This window comes from Oncorhynchus gorbuscha, linkage group LG10 (genome assembly GCF_021184085.1).
Source record: "Oncorhynchus gorbuscha isolate QuinsamMale2020 ecotype Even-year linkage group LG10, OgorEven_v1.0, whole genome shotgun sequence".
In the NCBI taxonomy this organism is placed as follows: domain Eukaryota; kingdom Metazoa; phylum Chordata; class Actinopteri; order Salmoniformes; family Salmonidae; genus Oncorhynchus; species Oncorhynchus gorbuscha.
The window spans coordinates 40090749-40111728 of NC_060182.1; the positions used below are offsets into that span (position 1 = coordinate 40090749).

At 43.0% G+C, this 20980-nt stretch overlaps 1 protein-coding gene across 5 annotated transcripts in view; it reads right to left on the reverse strand.

Annotated features, from left to right (window-relative positions):
• Positions 1 to 20911, reverse strand: part of LOC124046084 (formin-like protein 3) — a 59226-nt gene extending 38315 nt beyond the window's left edge. For all 5 annotated transcript variants that reach the window (XM_046366078.1, XM_046366075.1, XM_046366077.1 and 2 more), the window contains exon 1: positions 20284 to 20911. In XM_046366078.1, the coding sequence (XP_046222034.1) occupies positions 20284 to 20400 (117 nt within the window). In that variant the 5' untranslated portion in view covers positions 20401 to 20911. The remainder of the gene's footprint in view (positions 1 to 20283) is intronic.
• Between the last annotated feature and the right edge of the window lie 69 nt (positions 20912 to 20980).

The window sequence follows — 20980 nt, forward strand, 5'->3', positions numbered from 1 at the left end:
TGTCTCTTTGCTTGACATCATGGGAAACTACAAATAAGTCAGGCAAGACCTCAGAAAAAAATTGTAGCCCTCCACAAGTCTGGTTCATCCTTGGGAGCAATTTACAGACACCTGAAGGTACCACGTTCATCTGTACAAACAATAGTACCAAGTAGAGGTCGACCGATTATGATTTTTCAACGCCGATACCGATTATTGGAGGACCAAAAAAGCCTATACCGATTTATCGGCCGATTTTTATTTCATTTAATTGTAATAATAATAATAATGACAATTACAACAATACTGAATGAACACTTATTTTAACTTAGTATAATACATCAATAAAATCAATTTAGCCTCAAGTAAATAATGAAACATGTTCAATTTGGTTTAAATAATGCAAAAACAAAGTGTTGGAGAAGAAAGTAAAAGTGTAATATGTGCTATGTAAGAAAGCTAACGTTTCAGTTCCTTGCTCAGAACATGAGAACATATGAAAGCTGGTGGTTCCTTTTAAAATGAGTTTTCAATATTCCGGGGAGGGGTTTGAGTTTGTAGTTATTCTAGGACTATTTCCCTCTATACCATTTGTATTTCATTAACCTTTGACTATTGGATGTTCTTATAAGCACTTTAGTATTGCCAGTGTAACAGTATAGCTTCCATCCCTCTCCTCGCTCCTCCCTGGGCTCGAACCAGCAACACAACGACAACAGCCACCATCGAAGCAGCGTTACCCATGCAGAGCAAGGGGAACAACTACTAGATGGCTCAGAGCGTGTGACGTTTGAAACGCGATTAGCGAGCGCTAACTAGCTAGCCATTTCACTTCGGGTACACCAACCTCATCTCGGGAGTTGATAGGCTTGAAGTCATAAACAGCGCAATGCTTGACGCACAACGAAGAGCTGCTGGCGAAACACACGAAAGTGCTGTTTGAATGAATGTTTACGCGCCTGCTTCTGCCTACCACCGCTCAGTCAGATACTTAGATACTTGTATGCTCAGTCAGATTATATGCAACGCAGGACACGCTAGATAATATCTAGTAATATCATGAACCATGTGTAGTTAACTAGTTATTATGATTGATTGTTTTTTATAAGATAAGTTTAATGCTTGCTAGCAACTTACCTTGGCTTACTGCATTCGCGTAACAGGCAGTCTCCTTGTGGAGTGCAACGAGAGAGAGGCAGGTCGTTATTGTGTTGGACTAGTTGCAAGATTGCAAGATTGGCATCCCCCGAGTTGACAAGGTGAAAAACTGTCATTCTGCCTATGAACAAGGCAGTTAACCCACCGTTCCTAGGCCGTCTGAAAATAAGAATGTGTTCTTAACTGACTTGACTAGTTAAATAGGTATAAAGGTATACAAAAATATATACAGTGGGGCCAAAAAGTATTTAGTCAGCCACCAATTGTTCAAATTCTCCCACTTAAAAATATGAGAGAGGCCTGTAATTTTCATCATAGGTACACTTCAAATATGACAGACAAAATGAGAAAAATAAATCCAGAAAATCACATTGTAGGATTTTTTATGAATGTATTTGCAAATTATGGTGGAAAACAAGTATTTGGTCACCTACAAACAAGCAAGATTTCTGGCTCTCACAGACCTGTAACTTCTTCTTTAAGAGGCTCTTCTGTCCTCCACTCGTTACCTGTATTAATGGCACCTGTTTGAACTTGTTATCAGTATAAAAGACACCTGTCCACAACCTCAAACAGTCACACTCCAAACTCCACTATGGCCAAGACCAAAGAGCTGTCAAAGGACAGAACTGAAAAAGTGTGTGCGAGCAAGGAGGCCTACAAACCTGACTCCATTACACCAGCTCTGTCAGGAGGAATTAGTCAAAATTCACCCACCTTATTGTGGGAAGCTTGTGGAAGGCAACCCGAAAAGTTTGACCCAAGTTAAACAATTTAAAGGCAATGCTACCAAATACTAATTGACTATTTGTTAACTTCGGACCCACTGGGAATGTGATGAAAGAAATGAAAGCTGAAATAAATTATTCTCTCTACTATTATTCTGACATTTCACTTCCTTAAAATAAAGTGGTGATCCTAACTGACCTAGGATTACATGTCAGGAATTGTGAAAAACTGAGTTTAAATGTATTTGCCTAAGGTGTATGTAAACTTCGACTTCAACTGTATATATAGTGGGTGGCATCGTCTCTCTGTTTTAGATCCATAGGCTGGCCAACGTGATGAATCTTCAAAATTTAGATAATCTAGATTCTAGAGTGAAAACTGGATCCCAGTCCCACAGCCAAACTGATTAAATCCAGTTGAGTTGAGTCAAGATTTTCTAAGATTGCTGAGAACTGCAATGTAGTTTGAACACTAGACCAGGGTTTCTCAAACTCGGTCCTGGGGTCCCTCCTGGGTGCATGTTTTGTTTTTTTGCTCTAACACTACAAAGCTGATTGATAACAACCAACTCATCAAGTTTTGATTATTTCAATCCACTGTGTAGTACCACGGCAAAACCCAAAACGTGCGCCCAGGGGGGGCCCCAGGACCGAGTCTGGAAATCTTAGATAACTCATGAAATCTGTCATTCATTTAGAGGTTTAAGTCACGCAATTTAACATCTAGGTCAGGTGTTTGGTACAATATCTCTGCCCAGACGTTGCAGATGCATACCAGATCTTACAAAGTAAAAAATAATTATTTTAAGACCACTCCAGGCCACAATTGACCGTCTAAAACCAGATCGAAAGTATGTAGAAATGACAATGGACCTATACATTTAAAACTACAGTAATTGCCTTATTCTGGATTGCAAATAGATTTTGTCAAACAAATCGGTAACAACAAATATGTTGAATTCCCGATGTGCCCCTCGATGGGAGAACCCTTTGAAGACCCCTTTTTGGTTCCAGGTAGAACACTCTTGGGTTCCATGCAGAACCCTTTCTACAGAGGCTTCTACATGAACCCAAAAGGGTTCTACCTGAAACCAAATAGGGTTCTGCCTGCAACCAAAAATGGTTCTCTTATGAGGGCAGCCAAAGGACCCTTTTCGGAACCCTTTTTCCCGAAGAGTCTACCGTCACTCTCTCTAAATGGAGGCAGCTCATATCCAGTAGATTGATAGAGAACAATACAGCACAGACCCTCCACCACCAACCCCGACCGTCTGACTGTCTGACCGCCTCCTCATCTGGTAGGACTACAGCAGATGAGACCTCCGCCTGTTGGTTCTAAAGTGTTTTTATGTGACACTCCCGCATAAAAATGCCTTGCAAGAGAGTGGCCTCCCTCCCTGCCAAGTGCCAACTGGTGACTTTCCCTTTGAAAGCAATCCCACTGTAAAAACGACTGCCCTGGACTGCGTCGGAGAAATTGACCCCTAGAGAGAGAGAGAGAGAGAGAGAGAGAGAAAGAGAGAGAGAGAGAAACTCTTGCTTCTGCTACACTTTAATGAAAGGGTATTGGCTGGTAAGGATGGAAAACCTCTCGCCGTTGATCCCGGACAGAAACTAGATCCAAGAAGAATCCAAGACTGAGGAGGCAAAGAAAACAACATGAATATGGCCTAGACCTGGACTGACTGTTTTCTTAAGCCCTTTTTACTGCGCACATCTTAGGCACAGTGGATGAGAAAAGCAAACCCTATGTATTGAGTTTGGGCGGTGAATCTGTTTTTAGTGAGTAGAGTAGTCTGTATTTGGCTCAAGATAAATGACTCCCCCCATAAATAACAAGTGGGAGAAGAATCTGAGAATATAGGCTGTTCCCTGCCCAGGGCAAGGAAGGGCAGCCTCCTAACCATCCCTTCTCCCCTCTCTCTTCTTCCCCCTCTCTCCCCGTCTCTCCTTTCCCCGTCTCCCCTCCTCCCCCTGTCTCTCCTTTCCCCTCCTCCCCCTCCGACTCTTCCCTTCCACTCCCCTTTCTCCTAATACCCTCTCACCTCCTCTCCCTTCTTTCCCCTCTCCCTCTCCTCCAACCCCTGTCCCTCTCTCCCTGTCCTACAGACTCCCATACTTGAGGTAATGCATGAGATAAGGCTGTTTGTACCAAGGCATATTACATCGCAGTGACTGTAAACATGGGTGGGACAATGTAATGCAATGTCATGTAAGTGAATCAGTGACAATGTATTGTTAGGCTCCATCTCTGGTAAGACTCCATCACTGACGACATCTACAGATGCACTGCTGCTAGCGACACTGTAGTCTTTTACCCCGTTAACATCACTGCCAACACTATTGTCTGCCTTGTCCTCCTCCCTGTGAGCAAAGAACAATGAAAGAGGACAGACACACAGTCGCACACACCCTGGGACTAGTTGGGCACAATGAAAGCGGACAGGACAGGAACCTCAGCTGTCATCGTCATGGGACCAGGGGGACTTCCTTGACTCTTCAGTAAATTAAAACAGCCTTGACTAATGAGTTTTTTTGTTTGGTAGATGTTATTACGTGTTTGCTGTGTGTGTGTGTGTGTGTGTGTGTGTGTGTGTGTGTGTGTGTGTGTGTGTGTGTGTGTGTGTGTGTGTGTGTGTGTGTGTGTGTGTGTGTGTGTGTGTGTGTGTGTGTGTGTGTGTGTGTGTGTGTGTGTGTGTGTGTGTCTTCACGTTTACCGCCATAGTTGATGTGTCTTGTATTGGTATAAATGTTTTCATGATTTATCCAGTTAAATCAATTACGCATCGTATTTGTCTCTTATGACAGAGAGATTAACACAAACTGCAAGATGTGTGTCAGAGGAGGCTGCTGAGGGGAGGACGGATCATAATAATGGCTGGAACGGCGTCAATGGAATGGCATCAACATGGAAATCAACATGGAAACCAAGTGCTTGATGTATTTGATACCATTCCACTCATTCCCCTCCAGCCGTTACCACGAGCCTGTCCTCCCCAATTAAGGTGCCACCAACCTCCTGTGGTGTGTGTGCAGTTTTGGAAAAAGCACCCAATTGTCATACTTGAGTTAAAGTAAAGATACTTAAGTCATTTTCTAGCAAGGTAAAAGTCACCCAGTAAAACTCTACTTGAGTGATAGTCTGAATGTATTTGGTTTAAAATATACTTAATTATCAAAAGTAAATGTAATTATTCAAATATACTTAAGTATCAAAAGTAAAAGTATAAATCATTTCAAGTTACTTATATAAAGCAAACAAGACGGCACCATTTTCTTATGTTTTAAATGTACGGATAGCCATAGGCACACTGACATTTTCTTTACCTTTATTTAACTAGGCAAGTCAGTTAAGAACAAATTCTTATTTTCAATGGCGGCCTAGGAACAGTGGGTTAACTGCCTTGTTCAGGGGCAGAACGACAGATTTTTACCTTGTCAGTTCAGGGATTAAATCTTGCAACCTTTCGGTTACTAGTCCAACACTCTAAACACTAGGCTACCTGCCACCCCCATTTACAAATGAAGTATGTGTGTTTAAGCGAGTCCACCAGATTAGAGGTAATAGGGATGACCAGCGATGTCCTCTTGATAAGTGAGTGAATTTGAAAATTTTCCTGTCCAAAATGTAATGAGTACTTTTGGGTGTCAGCGAAAATGTATGAAGTGAAAAGTATAATCTTTTCTTAAGGAATGTAGTGAAATAAAAGTATTCAAAAATATAAATAGTAATATAAATAGTAAAGTAAAGATACCCCAAAATGCCATCACTGTTTTCATGCTCTCAGGTAAAAGACCTGTTGAATTAAATGAAGAGAGAAGCAGAGCCAGAGAGGAGTGTGAGAAAACGCTGCCCCCTTTCTCTGCGCCGACATCTGATCCGCCTGGCGCTCTTCACAAGGTAACCCGAAGCAGGCAGTCACAACAAAGACCAGTAGAGCACAAAGAAACTGACTGGAGAACTACTGGGGACGGGGCCCACCAACCAGCTAGCCTACTGCCACCTCACCCAGAGAGAGAGAGGGGGGATAGAAGGGATGTGTGTGTGAGAGAGAGAGAGAGAGAGAGAGAGAGAGAGAGAGAGAGAGAGAGAGAGAGAGAGAGAGAGAGAGAGAGAGAGAGAGAGAGAGAGAGAGAGAGAGAGGAAAGGGGGAGAGTAGGATAAAGAGAGTGAGAGGAGGGGAGACAGATAAGGGGTAGAGTGAGAAATGGGAGTGGAGTGAGAAGGGGAGAAGAGAGGATGAGAAGAGAGAGGGAGAAAGGGGTGGATTATTGGGGGAGGAGTATTGGCAGGATGACATAGGACCCTATCCCCCCCCCCTGCAGGTTCTTGTTGAGAGAACCAACTAAAACGAGCTCGGCAGCCACATTAAGGTATTAACATAATTAAGCCTGAGCTAACTGAGGTGGTCATTAACATGCTTTGCTAAATCCAATGACAGAACCACATTCTCTGAATCACCAGGACAATCAAACATTCCAATCCCATTGTCCCAAACAACTTACAGTGATGACAACTAATGATAGTACTGATCTGTACATACCCCCTTTCCTGTAGTCAACTGACCAAATCACCCTCTAGTGGCCTCATGGGTGGAATGTTATACCTTTTTGTCATAATTTCCTAATTAATAAACATTGTTTGTTTATTTTAAACCTGATGAAAATCTGGTGTTTCTATGTCCAATGGTTTTGTTATATTTCAGTGTTCTGTGATGTATATAAAGTGTAATATTAGGATGCAAATTCAAAATGATATCTGACATAGTACAGGTGTCTTCTTATTTTAAAGCCCATCACCATCTGTGTGTGATGTATACTTTTGTTTCAAAGTAGATGTGTTTAAGACTACCAAGAAACACTGTGTGACCCTGATTTAGCCCACTTGCGGTAACTAAAACACAAAGTAAAAATCAAAAAGTCATATAAAAAATGAATGTAATATGCTACATATATAATGTATAAACAGTTGGTATCAGGGAAAATGTATGATCTAACACTGATCTGCTTCTCTGCAGACAAGGAATCCATTGCTACTAAGCAACATAATAGCTGAATTGATGGCGTGAAAAGCGTTAAAACACAAGCGTGTAAAATCCCCATGACACCATCTTGATGTGGCAGTTAGCAGCAACAGGCTTTCCAGCTGTGGTGTGGCTGTGAGTCTGTCCTACAGTCGGCTCTGCTCTGCTCTCCCTGCAACGCAGGAGCCAGGGCTGACTGTTGCTCAGCCCATCACTTTCCCCTCTGAAGACCTGGGTTCAAATCATATTGAAAATCGTTCAAATACTTTTAGCCTTTGATGTACCCTGCCTGGAATGCCAGGTGGGCGGGGTTTGCAAGTTTGTGTCTTTTCTATTGGTTCCACTGCAACAGACAAGCTCAATCCAGGACAGAAAAAGTATTTGAAATCATTTGAATTTAGTGCTTGAACCCAGGTCTGGAAGCCTTGCCCCGAAAACCCCCTCATCTCCCCTGGGCCTTCTGACTCTCAGTCATGTGTATAAGTTCTCTACCAGTCGCCGCTTGCCAATGGAGACCCAAAGAGGCAAACGTCTAGACGTCTACTGCCAATCTGACACATACGTTATGTAGACGTAAAGACTTGGTGTGATATCTGACAACCATTTCAGTAAAAAAGAATAATAATAATAATAATAATAATAACTGAGGTATGGCTGCCCCTCAAAACTGTTTGTTAATTCATGAAACAAGCCATAAAAACTGGATGTGATGGCCAACGACCTTTTCGGAGCAAAACAACAAGTAATTGAGCTACGGCTGCCTATGTGAAAGTGTATTTATGTATTTTCCCTCCAATGGGTCTGGATCGGAGACATGAGAAGAATGATCTACGCCGTTCATAGCCTGTTGAGTCCTGCCGAGATGAGTTTCCAGACAATGATCATAGTAAGGTTCTTTGAAGCCGGACCAGGCTTGTTATGATCAGGCCAGGGTGGGAACTATCAAGCCATGTCTGGGGTTCAGGGGCTCTGTGAAGGAGCCAAATGCTCAAACCTCTAACGTGAATCTAAAGCCGCGTGGTGGCATTTCCAAGCGGGCAGAACTCGTTGAAATGACGCAATTGCAACCAGATAACATCCAACTGGTTGAAATTACATCAATACAACCAGTTTCGCCCCCTGGGTCACTCTTGTTGCGAATGTCCAAAACATACCAATGACCTTATCACACAACAATGTCCTAGAATGCCCCCCCTTGACAAAACACGGCTACTGGCCAACCAACCAATGTTTTGACACAGGAAACAGAGGAACGAAAAAGGTTAGGAGATTAAACATAAACCAAATGGCCACCACAATTGATCATGAATCAGGCATTCGTTCATTCCAGCGTGGCCAACGGACGTCCTGTTTGTTCCCCTCCAGAGGGAAGCCCCAGACCAGAGGATATACGCATGGTATGCCAGGAATGCAGGTAGATTAATGCCTCAGTAAGTCAGGTCGTGGCCCGCCGGCCCTTTCGGCACCCTGCACAGTCAGCCAGAGTGTCAGCTAGAGATCTGCTGCAGCCCGGAGGGAAAGACACAACAGAACCAGGAGAGCTGTCTATCTGGAACTAAAGGCTCTGGAATGTCACCCAAATGTGGAATTATAGACCAGAATTTGACGGACATAACTTTAACTAACCGCAAAACAACCCGCTCTGAATGGGGAACGGTGCCATTTGGAACACAAACGTAGTGTTAAAGCCGTACGCCATTAGTCCTTCAACTGGATTTACACCCGCCTGTCCCTGTGAGGGTCGGAACGTAAAAGAGTAAAAGAGTGCAGCACAAAAGGCACCAAGGGATGAGGGCCCCTGTTTAAATAACCCAACCAACAGAGTCCCCATTGTATTGAGGAGGAAACCACTTCTATCCAGAGGAACGGCTAGGGGCTCACTGCAGCTGCATCAGAGACAGAGCATGCAACCCCCACCCCTTTTTACTTCATACCTACACACACACACACACACACACTGCATGCACGTACACACTAACACATTGACATATACATAAATACAGCCGCCACACTCCCTCACACACAAACAACACTCGACTATGTGAACCACACCAAGGATCAAACCAAATGGCTTATTGTACAGAAGGCAGTACACCGAACTATGTGCGCTCCTTCTGTAGACTTCATATCCCAAAGTCACAGCGAGGAGAACACGGTTTGTGTTCAACACATTCGAGTTGAAGTCCTGAGTACTCTTGAACAGGATCAAGGTGGTCGGTTGAGTGACTGTCTTAAAATAATGGAAGAATCTTTGTTCGGTCAGGTGGGTCACACGAAGAACCTCACAGAGTCACTGACGTTCCGTGTGCGTAGAGACACGCTGGATCTGATCAGTCATGCTCTTCAACTTGACCTGGGCTTTTCAAAAAAAATGACTCGCTCTGCTCAGAAAGGCACTAAAAAAAACATAGTTCTGGGCCCGTAAAGACAAACCCATAATGGAGGACTAGATATAGCCTGGGGGAGAGAGAGCCAAATGGAACTGCCTTCACTTGGGACTATGCCCCCACAGTCCCTCCTCTCCTCTCTGTAGCTGTATGGTCCTGGCCTTGGCGGTGACAGAGACATATGTACGATTCTCCCAGCGGGAGTTTGTGGCATAGCAAACAAACAAAAGATGACCCCCAACACCACACACGCACGCACACGCACTGCCTCTTTAGAACTGTCGAATGTGTTGACAGAGGTTAGCGTGGTCAGAGCAGGATGCATAACATGATTTAAGTTGTCCAATAAAACGCGGCACACAGTTGAGGCCATTAGTTCCAGCTGAGTGGCATCTCTCAAACACTCTGTCCTCCTGACTCAACTCAGAGTGATCACAGAGGAGGGGGGGGGGTAGAAGTTGGAGTCACTTTGTACCGTAGGTGCTTTCTGTCTCGTGTCGCCTCTCTGTGTTTCAGTTACCCTTCCTATCCTTCCTCCAACTTCTCAAAATCTCATTCCACATATATCCGTGAGGCCATTCGGACTCGACTCCCCCCCAGGTCTTTTCAGTGCTCTCTGATCATAGAAATAGAAGGAATAGACTAAGGGGCAAACGAAACAGACAAAAAAGCCCCCCTGTGACGAAGACACACTGTAGGCAAGACTCCCGCCAGTGGAGAAAGCTTTGTTTCCTTGCTGAAATGTTTGTTGTTGCTGTCACAGGTGCAAACAGGATATTTGTTAAAGCCATATTATACTACTGTAGTTGTTAGCGCTTCACCTTTCCCTTGCCGTTTATTGCAGCCTTTTCTCACCCCCGAGTGGGAGTGGCGTTTGTAGTGCACAACACTCTATCTTCTTCTGTTTACTCCTGAGAGCTTCTCAGTCTCTGTGTTGTCACTGTATGTACCTGGCCTGCGCACCAGAATAGACCCTAGCCAAATGTTTATACAGGAAGTGCCTGTTCTGGGATGTTCTCGTCAGTTCACAGCTGCATTTGAGCCGAGGAGACCCCACCTGTGCCTTGTGCTGTTAGGAGACGTCCTGACTTTTCTTTGGAATGCTGACATGTAAAGTCAGAAGTTTGTATTGATATATATATATTTGTAAACATAATATAAACATATATATGTATATATATATATTTGTAAACATAATTGAATATCAGCATCATCACCAGCGCTGTGTAAATACATTTGATCACCATTTACACCTCTACCTGCCTGCCTCGTTATCCTTAAGCCTGCTAGAAAGACCCTATTTTGCAACCCAAGACTGATCATTTGACAGTCCACTCATGGCTCATTTCCACTTCTATTTCGATCTCGCTATGACTACTGCTGATGTCAGAGGAGGGGTGGAGGAGTCCCTTTGTCAGCACTTTCCGTCTCATTTCACTTCCCCTACGGTTCACTTAACCCTCTCACTGGACACACCACGTCATGTCAACGTGAATAATTGGCTAATATTTGGTTGAGCCGTTGATCAATGACATTACAACCTACGCTCACACCACTCAAAAAGACAGACGAAAGTTTGCTGAATTTCCAAAGGTCTATCGCTGCGCGTTCAATCATTTAAAAAGCGCAGCAACTTTATTTATTCATACAACATATTCATGTGTTACCACTGTGCTTCATCTAATGGCACAACCAAATGACCTGGATTGCAGTTGAGATTACATTTTAAAAAATACAGTGATCCATGCTGTTCAAGATTCTGCACAGCAATTGTGAAGATCTCCACAGACCTGGGATGACCTGTGCATACTATCTTAAACATGCACATTTTATATGATTACATAAGGAGAAAGGTACAGTTACATTAAGTAACCTCTAAATGTGGCTATGGATGTGTTACACATTTTAAGGTTGAATGTTACATTAGTTTGCGAGAAAGTCTTAAAACTGCAGTATGTAACTTTTTAGGCGACCCCCGGCCAAATTAAACTAGAAATGTGAGTTATAGATGTCATTCTCATTTAAAGTAAGTCTAAGAAGCTGTAGATCTGTTCTATCTGCGCTATTTCTATGCGTGCCATTCTTAAGCTTTATTTTTGCGTCTTTTACTTTAGTTTTTTTTACACCGGCTTCAAACAGCTGAAAATACAATATTTTGGGTTATTGAAAATTTACTTCACAGCGGTTTATATGGTACAATGATTCTCTACACTTGCTTGTTTTGTCACATAAACTGAAATTAAACTAACTATTAGAATTCTGGCAACCAGGAAATGGCGGAGCCATTTCTGCATATTGCATCTTTAACTTTAGGCTATTTACTGTATTACAAATGTAATATTTTGTTGTGTTTGGTTGACATAGCAAAACAAATATCAACATATAAAGGAGATGAATCTACTGCTTGTATAGTTCCATCTGAGCCACTGGCTTAATCCCATTCTTTAACTTTGATTTTTGGTTGAGTTGGAGACGTGAATCCAACATATCATTTTTTAACTTGTCGGCGAGTTAATGGGCTATGTGTTGTATTCCAGAGATGTATCTTCTGTCATTCACTTTAATTTGAGTTTGTCTACAAATTAAGATTTGATATGTTGGATTCATTTTCAGCTCAACCAAAAATGTCAAGTTCAAGAATAGGACTAAATCAAATCAAACTGTAAACACACTTTAAATCAAGTTTGATTTGATTCGTACAATTCTTTAACTTAGACTTGTGGTTGAGATGGAGATGAATCCAACATATCAATTATACATTTTCAGACAAACAAAGATTAAAAGTCAGACAAGTCAGAGACACAAATGGAAGTTTCCAAGCAGAAGATCTCCATCAAATGTTGATATTTGGTTGTGTTGGCTACAATTCAATATCACTGAATATCATTAAATCAACCAGAACTTGAAACCATGTTTTTTTTGTTGAATTCTGGGTTGATGACTTTGCAAATACTATACAGGCCTAAATAGTATCATTGATGATATATGAGCGATGCTATACATTTACTCTGTTAACCCTACCACTTTGGAATGACTTTCGAAAGCAACAGTGAATCTATCTAGTTTTTCAGTGGAGCTCTCTTAACAATCATACTCACAATAGCACATTGGTCAAAGTCAGTGACTAATGTCATAGCTAAGCAGACGGTGCTTGGCAGACGATGGGAGACTAAAGGGTAGCAGAAGGTGCTGCTCAGTGGATATAACGTGGAACACCTGATGAGCTTTTAAAGCTACACATTCAACGTATTTCATACAAGGTTTATCTATGTTGAAATTAAGTTACCATGGTGACATCATCTCGTGGTTGAAATTGCACCCTCGGAAACGGCCGTTCACATTAATGACTTATTTCGTATCCAATGTATTTTCCACGTAGATTCCACGTCACAATACGTTGAAATACATTGAAACAATGTTGAGTCAACCAGCTTGAGCCCCAGTGGGCTCCTTACCTTCCTGCAACCTCAAAATGTAATCCCCACACAAATATCCATGAGCTCCTGCAAACCAGAGGGACTTTCCTGCCTGTACCACAGTCAAACCTCAGAATATGGTGCAACCCTCTGCAACACTCTGGTTGTGTCCCAAAAAGCAACCTAGTCCCTATCTAGTGCACTACTTTCGACCAGAGCCCTCTGACTCTGTTAAGGTGGACTACAACCAATGTAATCGAGTAGAGAAAATAATCTGGCACTTTCCCCCAAAAAATGTAAAGATGTGTGTGTGTGTGTGTGTGTGTGTGTGTGTGTGTGTGTGTGTGTGTGTGTGTGTGTGTGTGTGTGTGTGTGTGTGTGTGTGTGTGTGTGTGTGTGTGTGTGTGTGTGTGTGTGTGTGTGTGTGTGTGTGTGTGTGTGTGTGTGTGTACTGTTCAAAACGTTGTTAAAGTCATCACAGCAGCAGGCAGCCAGTTCAAAGGGAATCTTCCCTCTGTGAGCCTAGCTGAGCCTAGCTGAGTTGTCCTGTGGTCCCAGCCCAGACCTGACCACAGGAATCCAGCGAGCGGTGGAGTGGAATTGTGCGGGGGCACTTTGAAAGAAGATCCATCCAGAACGCCAAGGCCCCGGCCCCCATTCCAACTGCTCCAGACATACACACCTTTCAAAACCCCACCACCACCACCACCTCCACATCTCTCTCATAAGGAGAAAGGCATATGGAGAAGGTTAGCTAATAAGCCAGACCCTAATTTGGTGAGTAGGACGTAAGGAATCCGAAGGAAGGAAAACCCATGCTGCCACGGTGAGAGAGAAGTTCCATTTTTCATGTAGTATTCCATCAGGCTTAGCTAGTATCCCACAAACCCATAGCGTTTAAAGTCAAAGCTCCCTAGTATCCCACAAACCCATAGCGTTTGAATTCAAAGCTGCCAAGGACACAATAATGAGAAGGTAAGGGGATAAGACGAAAGACTTGAGACTCCTGAGAGGGATAGGATCACCCTGCTCTTTGATGCTGACACCCAGTATCCGTGCATAGATATACACTGATTGCACATGTGTTTCTAGTCTAGTATAGTGTCCATGTGTCTGGCTGCATCCCAAACGGCAGCCTATTTCCCATGAGCACTGGTCAAAAGTAGTGCACTATATAGGGAATACAGTGCCATTTGGGGAACAGTCTCTGTCTGTGGTCTGCCTACAGTACATGGGGGTGGTCCTGTACAGGGCTGACTACGGCCCAGTGCCGGCAATGCAATTGCCTCTGTAAAAGAGAGAGAGAGAGAAGATGTCGAGAAGACAGCTGTTCCCAGCCACAGAAGAAGATAAACAGAGCTAGTGCTGTTTCTGAAGAACAAGAGAGAGTGTTAGTTTCTGATTGTTTATGTCACGTTTGTTTATTATCTATTTCACATGCTTTGGCAATGTAAACATATGTTTCCCATGCCAATAAATCCCTCTGAATGAGAGAGAGAGAGAGAGAGAGAGAGAGAGAGAGAGAGAGAGAGAGAGAGAGAGAGAGAGAGAGAGAGAGAGAGAGAGAGAGAGAGAGAGAGAGAAGAAGAGATGCCTTTAGCACATTCTCCCGGTTAGACTTGACCCGACCAGACTGCATGAAGTACTCTAATTTAACCCAGGGGTCTCATCCCATCCCCTTGCCCCCCTCCCCACTCAGACCCTCCTCCATCTTCCTCTCCCATCTACAGAAGAGTGATTCTGCTCAGGTCGTTACCGTAGGCTGTGGATATTACTGTACTGGCACAGCCTACACCCATGACATCATAATGTGCTGCTGACATCCCAAAGGCCAAGGGATGTCTGGGAGCAGTCTGCCTCTGTCTGAGAGGAGGAGGCTGCCCCACGAGACAGAAACATTGAAACATCCCTAGTACACACACAACCTCCCAAACGCTCACACGCAGTAATGCACATTCACACCACAGGAGGTTGGTGGCACCTTAATCGGGGAGGACGGGCTTGCGGTAAAGGCTGAAGTGGAATAAGTGGAATGGTATCAAATACATCAAACACATGGTTTCCACTTGATGCACATCCGTACACAGAGGAAACACAACAAGGGGAGATGGAAGAATGTTGTGATTAGACAATTCTATTTATGGAAAACAGTTATAACAGTTTTATTTGCATAGACAATTCCACCATGCTTCTTGTAACAAAATGGAGACAGGAAACAGGTTTGACTCAACGAAAATATGACCAATCTACTGTGGGAAACAGAGTGAAACAGCAATGTAAAATCCCAGTGTTTTCAGCAAATAGTATCAATCTCTCTGCGAAGGAAATCCCCCAGTGTGACCTGAACTCTAATCACGCCTGGCTAGTTAACGGGTGCTCTCTTCCTGACAACCTCCCAACTTCAACATGGTGTGTGTGTGTGTGTGTGTGTGTGTGTGTGTGTGTGTGTGTGTGTGTGTGTGTGTGTGTGTGTGTGTGTGTGTGTGTGTGTGTGTGTGTGTGTGTGTGTGTGTGTGTGTGTGTGTGTGTGTGTGTGTGTGTGTGTGTGTGTGTCTTCACGTTTACCGCCATAGTTGATATGTCTTGTATTGGTATAAATGTTTTCATGATTTATCCAGTTAAATCAATTACGCATCGTATTTGTCTCTTATGACAGAGAGATTAACACAAACGGCAAGATTTGGTTCTGGCTTCTGGGATTACGTGAAGTGATTAGCCGACCCTTCTGTCATCGTCGTGATTTAAGAACGATCGTTTCGAACAAAGGCACTAATGGCCATGAGAGGACACAGTCCTGTTGATACATAACACACCCCTTGACGCGGTGCGTCTGGAAAATACGATGTCTACAAACAACTGTTTCTGCATGAGAGAGAGCCCCAAAAGACCCCCAAAAGTCCTAACTAAGTGAGAGCAGTTTCTCGCTGAGCATAGTCTTTGATTACTAACCCCCTGGCTCCTGCAGGCAGTCCTCCGTGCGGGAGAGATGATGTGAAATACGTGGCTATTTCTTATAATAGTTTGTCATGAACGCGCAAAACTGAGACTTTAGCACAGCAGTCAACAAGGGCAGGGATTTGATCGGGACAACATAGTAAATCATGGGAAAGTGACTAAAAGTAGGATATTTGTATGGGGGGGGGGGAGTTAGTTTCAATGGCATATAAATAGAGGATAAAGATAGAAAAGCAAGAATTCCTGATTCCTTGAGTCCTTGAGCAGTTTCTCACTGTGCAGGCGTGTCTCTTCACATAGTAATCAGAGAAAATGTCCTTGGTTACAGATAGTTGTCATACTATCAGATACTTAACACACGTGGGGCCTAGTGGGTTTCCCACCTGAGCTGCTGCCTTGAGCCTCTTGACCACAGACACAGACAGTTAGGCCCACATAATGTGTTCTAGTTTGATCTGTATCCTCTTGGCATAGTGGCTACGGTACACTGCAGTCTGGCAGGCCATTGTTCAGGTGGCTCTGTGCCAGAGTAACAGAGAGACTTGGACAGACATGAATGTCCCTAGGTGGACTAATGTAAAGTCACAGAGGACAGTATACAAGAGGCAGGTATTCTCAGGAGAGATGTTGATTGGTTTAATTAAGCTGTAGAGTATCATGAGTACAGTAGAGTATGGTGAAGTACCGTGCAGTGGAGTACAGTAGAGTACATTACAGTAGAGTACGGTAGGGTAGAGTAAAGTACAGTAGAGTACATTACAGTAGAGTATGGTAAAGTACAGTGCAGTAGAGTACAGTAGAGTACATTACAGTAGAGTATGATAAAGTGCAGTAGAGTACAGTAGAGTACATTACAGTGGAGTACTGTAGGGTAGAGTAAAGTACAGTAGAGTACATTACAGGAGTAGAGTATGGTAAAGTACAGTGCAGTAGAGTACAGTAGAGTACATTACAGTGGAGTACGGTAGGGTAGAGTGCGGTAGAGTAAAGCAGAGTACAGTAAAGTAGAGTAGAGTATCTGCGACATGCAATACTGTTACTGTAGATTCGGTTACACAGTGGCTAAACTCCGGGTGGCCGTGTGTGATGTGGTGTGGTGAGGTTAGTCATATGAGTGGGAAACACTACACTAACACTTGTGAGCAAACACATTTGTCGCTGGATAACATGGCGTACTGACATGGTCAGTGGAAGCCATACTGGCAGAGAAAGAATGTTTTGATTCATGGTGGAATTAAGTGATTAGTCTTTCTTTGTTTAGACTCTTAAATTGGTAGTTTGGAGGGACGTGAGAACTGGGGACAGTTTGTTTTGAAAGAATGACAAGGAACCTCACTTTCTAATGTAAGAATAAGAAACAGTTTGCATAACTACTGCCCATAGCTATTGACACAGCTACAGTGCGTTCAGGAAGTATTCATACCCTTTGACTTTCTCCACATTTTGTTACATTACAGCCTTATTCTAAAACGGATTAAATAAATATTTTTCCTGCTCAATTTACACACAATAGCCCATAATGACAAAGCGAAAAAAGGTTTTTCTAAATTTTTGCACATTTAAAAAAAAGAAAAACAGAAACACCTTATTTACATGAGTATTGCGACCCTTTGCTAATAGACTCGAAATTGAGCTCAGGTGCATCCTGTTTCCAATGATCATCCTTGAGATGTTTCTACAACTTGATTGGAGTCCACCTGTTGTAAATTCAATTGATTCGACATGATTTAGAAAGGCACACACCTGTTTATATAAGGTCCCAAAGTTGACAGTGCATGTCAGAGCAAAAACCAAACCATGAGGTCGAAATAATTGTCCGTAGAGCTCCGAGACTGGGGAAGGACACCAAAACAATTCTGAAGCATTGAAGGTCCCCAAGAACACAGTGGCCTCTGTCATTTTTAAATGGAAGAAGTTTGGATCCACCAACACTCTTCCTAGAGCTGGCCCTCCGGCCAAACTGAGCAATCTGTGGAGAAGGGCCTTGGACAGGCAGGTGACCATGAACCCAATGGTCACTCTGAAGGAGCTCCAGAGTTCCTCTGTGGAGATGGGAGAATCTTCCAGAAGGACAACCATCTCTGCAACACTCCACCTATCAGGTCTATAGGTAGAGTATGGCCAGACGGAAGCCACTCCTCAGTAAAATGCACAAGACGGCCCTCTTGGAGTTTGCCAAAAGGCACCTAAAGGACTCTCAGACCACGAGAAACAAGATTCTCTGGTGTGATGAAACCAAGATTGAACTCTTTGGCCTGAATACCAAGCGTCACGTCTGGAGGAAACCTGGCACCATCCCTACGGTGAAACATAGTGGTGGCAGCATCATGCTGTGGGTATGTTTTCAACGGCAAGGACTGGGAGACTAGTCAGGATCGAGGGAAAGGTGAACGGGCAGCAGGTAGCCTAGTGGTTAGAGCGTTGGACTAGTAACCGAAAGGTTGCAAAATCGAATCCCCGAACTGACAAGGTAGAAATCTGTCGTTCTGCCCCTGAACAAGGCAGTTAACCCACTGTTCCTAGGCCGTCATTGAAAATAAGAATTTGTTCTTAACTAACTTGCCTAGTTAAATAAAAGGTTAAAAAAATACTAAAATAAAAAACAGAGCAAAGTACAGAGAGATCCTGGATGAAAACCTGCTCCAGAGTGCTCATGACCTCAGACTGGGGCGAAGGTTCACCTTCCAACAGGACAACAACCCTAAGCACACGACAACGCAGGAGTGGCTTCGGGACTAATCACAGCCAAGACAACGCTGGAGTGGCTTCGGGACTAATCTCTGAATGTCCTTGAGTGACCCAGCCAGAACCCAGACTTAAACCTGATTGAAAATCTCTGGAGGCCTGAAAATAGCTGTGCAGCGACACTCCCCTTCCAACCTGACAGAGTTCAGGAGGATCTGTAGAGAAGAATGGGAGAAACTCCACAAATACAGGTGTGCCAAGCTTGTAGCATCATACCAAGAAGACACTATGCTGTAATTACTGCCAAAGGTGCTTGAACAATGTACTGAGTCAAGGGTCTGAATACTTATGTAAATGTAATATTTCATTTTTCCAATTGTGTTTATTGTCGCAATAAGCTTTCTTAAAATGATGAAAGTGTTAATTTACAAATATATATTTACTGCACATTTTATTTAACCAGGCAAGTCAGTTAAGAACAAATTCTTATTTACAATGAAGGCCTACCCCAGCCAAAACCCTAACCAGGACAACGCTGGGCCAATTGTGCACCGCCTTTTGGGTCTCCAATCACCGCAGGTTGTGATACAGCCATTATAAAATGTAGTATAAACCATAAAGGCCCAAAGCCCATTATTGAATTATTTACAATACAGAGACGATTTGTACCAATCCATTCAGAACCAACTTGTTTTAGAATAAAAGGCATTTCAAATAATAAAAACCGAGCCCACCAACTTTAAATTGTTGATCACTTTGGCCCATAACTGTGCATCAGTATTGTGCACAAAGAAAGTATCTTCTTGGCCTCTTGATTTAGGATGACAGACACGCTTGACACTTCAGCTGTTGATCAATGGATAAAGTGGGTGTTGACTGTGTGCACAGCGTCACAAAGCCCCAGCGCAACTCAAGCCTGTGAAGCGGGACGGCATTCAAAGATGATGAAGGGGGGGCAATAGAGGAGAGGGGGTGGTTCCTCTTTTACGATCTCCCCGGTGTGGGAGTTTTAGGGGAATTCAGAAAATGTTGTCGTCGGAATCTGTCATGGAATTACCTAAATGCGACTCTGGCTAAACTTGAAACAAACAAAAAAATGTGTAGTCCATTGGGAATTTTTACTATACGTGTCATTAAACGTTTGATAATGAAAGTGAAATTGCACTCTGAAAACGAGCCAAATCTTGAACACGCTATTGGACTTCGGTAAATTAGCCCAAAGCCTCGAGTTGACTTTTTTTTTTTTAAACAAAAGAATCGAAGGAACTAGTGGGAGAAACAGATAGGTGTGGGGGTGGGACAGAACGGGTCGGCTGATATAGAATACCAGCAACTCCAGCATTACAGGAGAAGAAGAATATAAAAGTGGGATAGGTTCATTTCGCTCACTCTTATGATGATAACATCTTGCTTTCCACAAGAAGTACACACGAGACAATATAAACTGACCAATTGTCTTACTGTAAACGGCATCAGAGTGTACTGTCAGACATATGTATTGTCTTGTTTAAGCATTTGTGTTTGATCATGGTTAATTCTACGGTTGTTAGAAACCTGTTTTGGGCTTATTGACCAACTGTGATGCATATTATAAAAGGAATAACATCACAAAGGAAAAAAAATAACATATAAGTGTTGCCTGTGTGAATCCATGAGCTGTTGTTGAGCTGTTTCACCGAATCAAACGGTAAAACTATGGGCTACTAATTAAAAACAAACAGAATATTCACACAGGCCTACTCCTAATCATATGGTAGGTAATATGTTCTGTAGCGCGTATCATTTCAGCATGACAGATCTGTGAGTAGCCTAATGTTTTTTTTATGTTCATTGTGCGCTTCAGAAGTTTCCTATGTCTCTCTCTCTCTGTGACAATCTGGAGCTTGGTAAGGTAAACCAAACCAAGTAGCCATTTCAATTCAAACCTGTCTCTGAGGCTGCATTCACTTACCAAAACTAAAGCAAATCTCTCCTCCAACTCCGACTGGTCAGGCATGGGCACTTTCATTGGCATTATATGATGCTTCATATTGTCCGACTGTCCATCCACACTTTCAATATTCCCCATGGTTAAAAGTAGTACTGTATCCTTATAGTAGAGTAAATAAAGTTCCCTCTACCGAGCGTTTTTTCAGAGTTTTTCCAAAAGTGCGAAAACTCCCTGCGTTCCTCCAAAAAGCACCAGTGCGTTATTACAAAATCAGCCACTTCTGTTCCAAAAGTTCCAGGTTAAAGCAAACGTTTACACCACACCAGTTCCATACGGTCTCATTTAAAATAACATAAAAACGTATCCTTTTGCATTTGTAGAGAACTCTCATCTGTATTTTACTCTAAAACGGAACCTCACCTCAAAAGTAACAATTGTTTTCTGTTCCAAAGAATGGTTTCCGATTTACCAGGCCAATCCATCTCCATCTATTTCTGTAAAATCGTCTTTCAATAATATATGTTTCAACCCACCTAAATAGCGACTTATTGGTTGCTTAGACTGAACTTTCTTGGCTACGATGCCTTTGCATTCATTATTGTTGTGCGATCCAGATGGTTGTGTGATTCGGTCTAGAAGACTCTTCTATGTGCTTCCACCCAGAAGCAGGCTTTTTGCTATTGTCCCGCCCTTGGTGGGGTTTACTCTCCCTATTGAG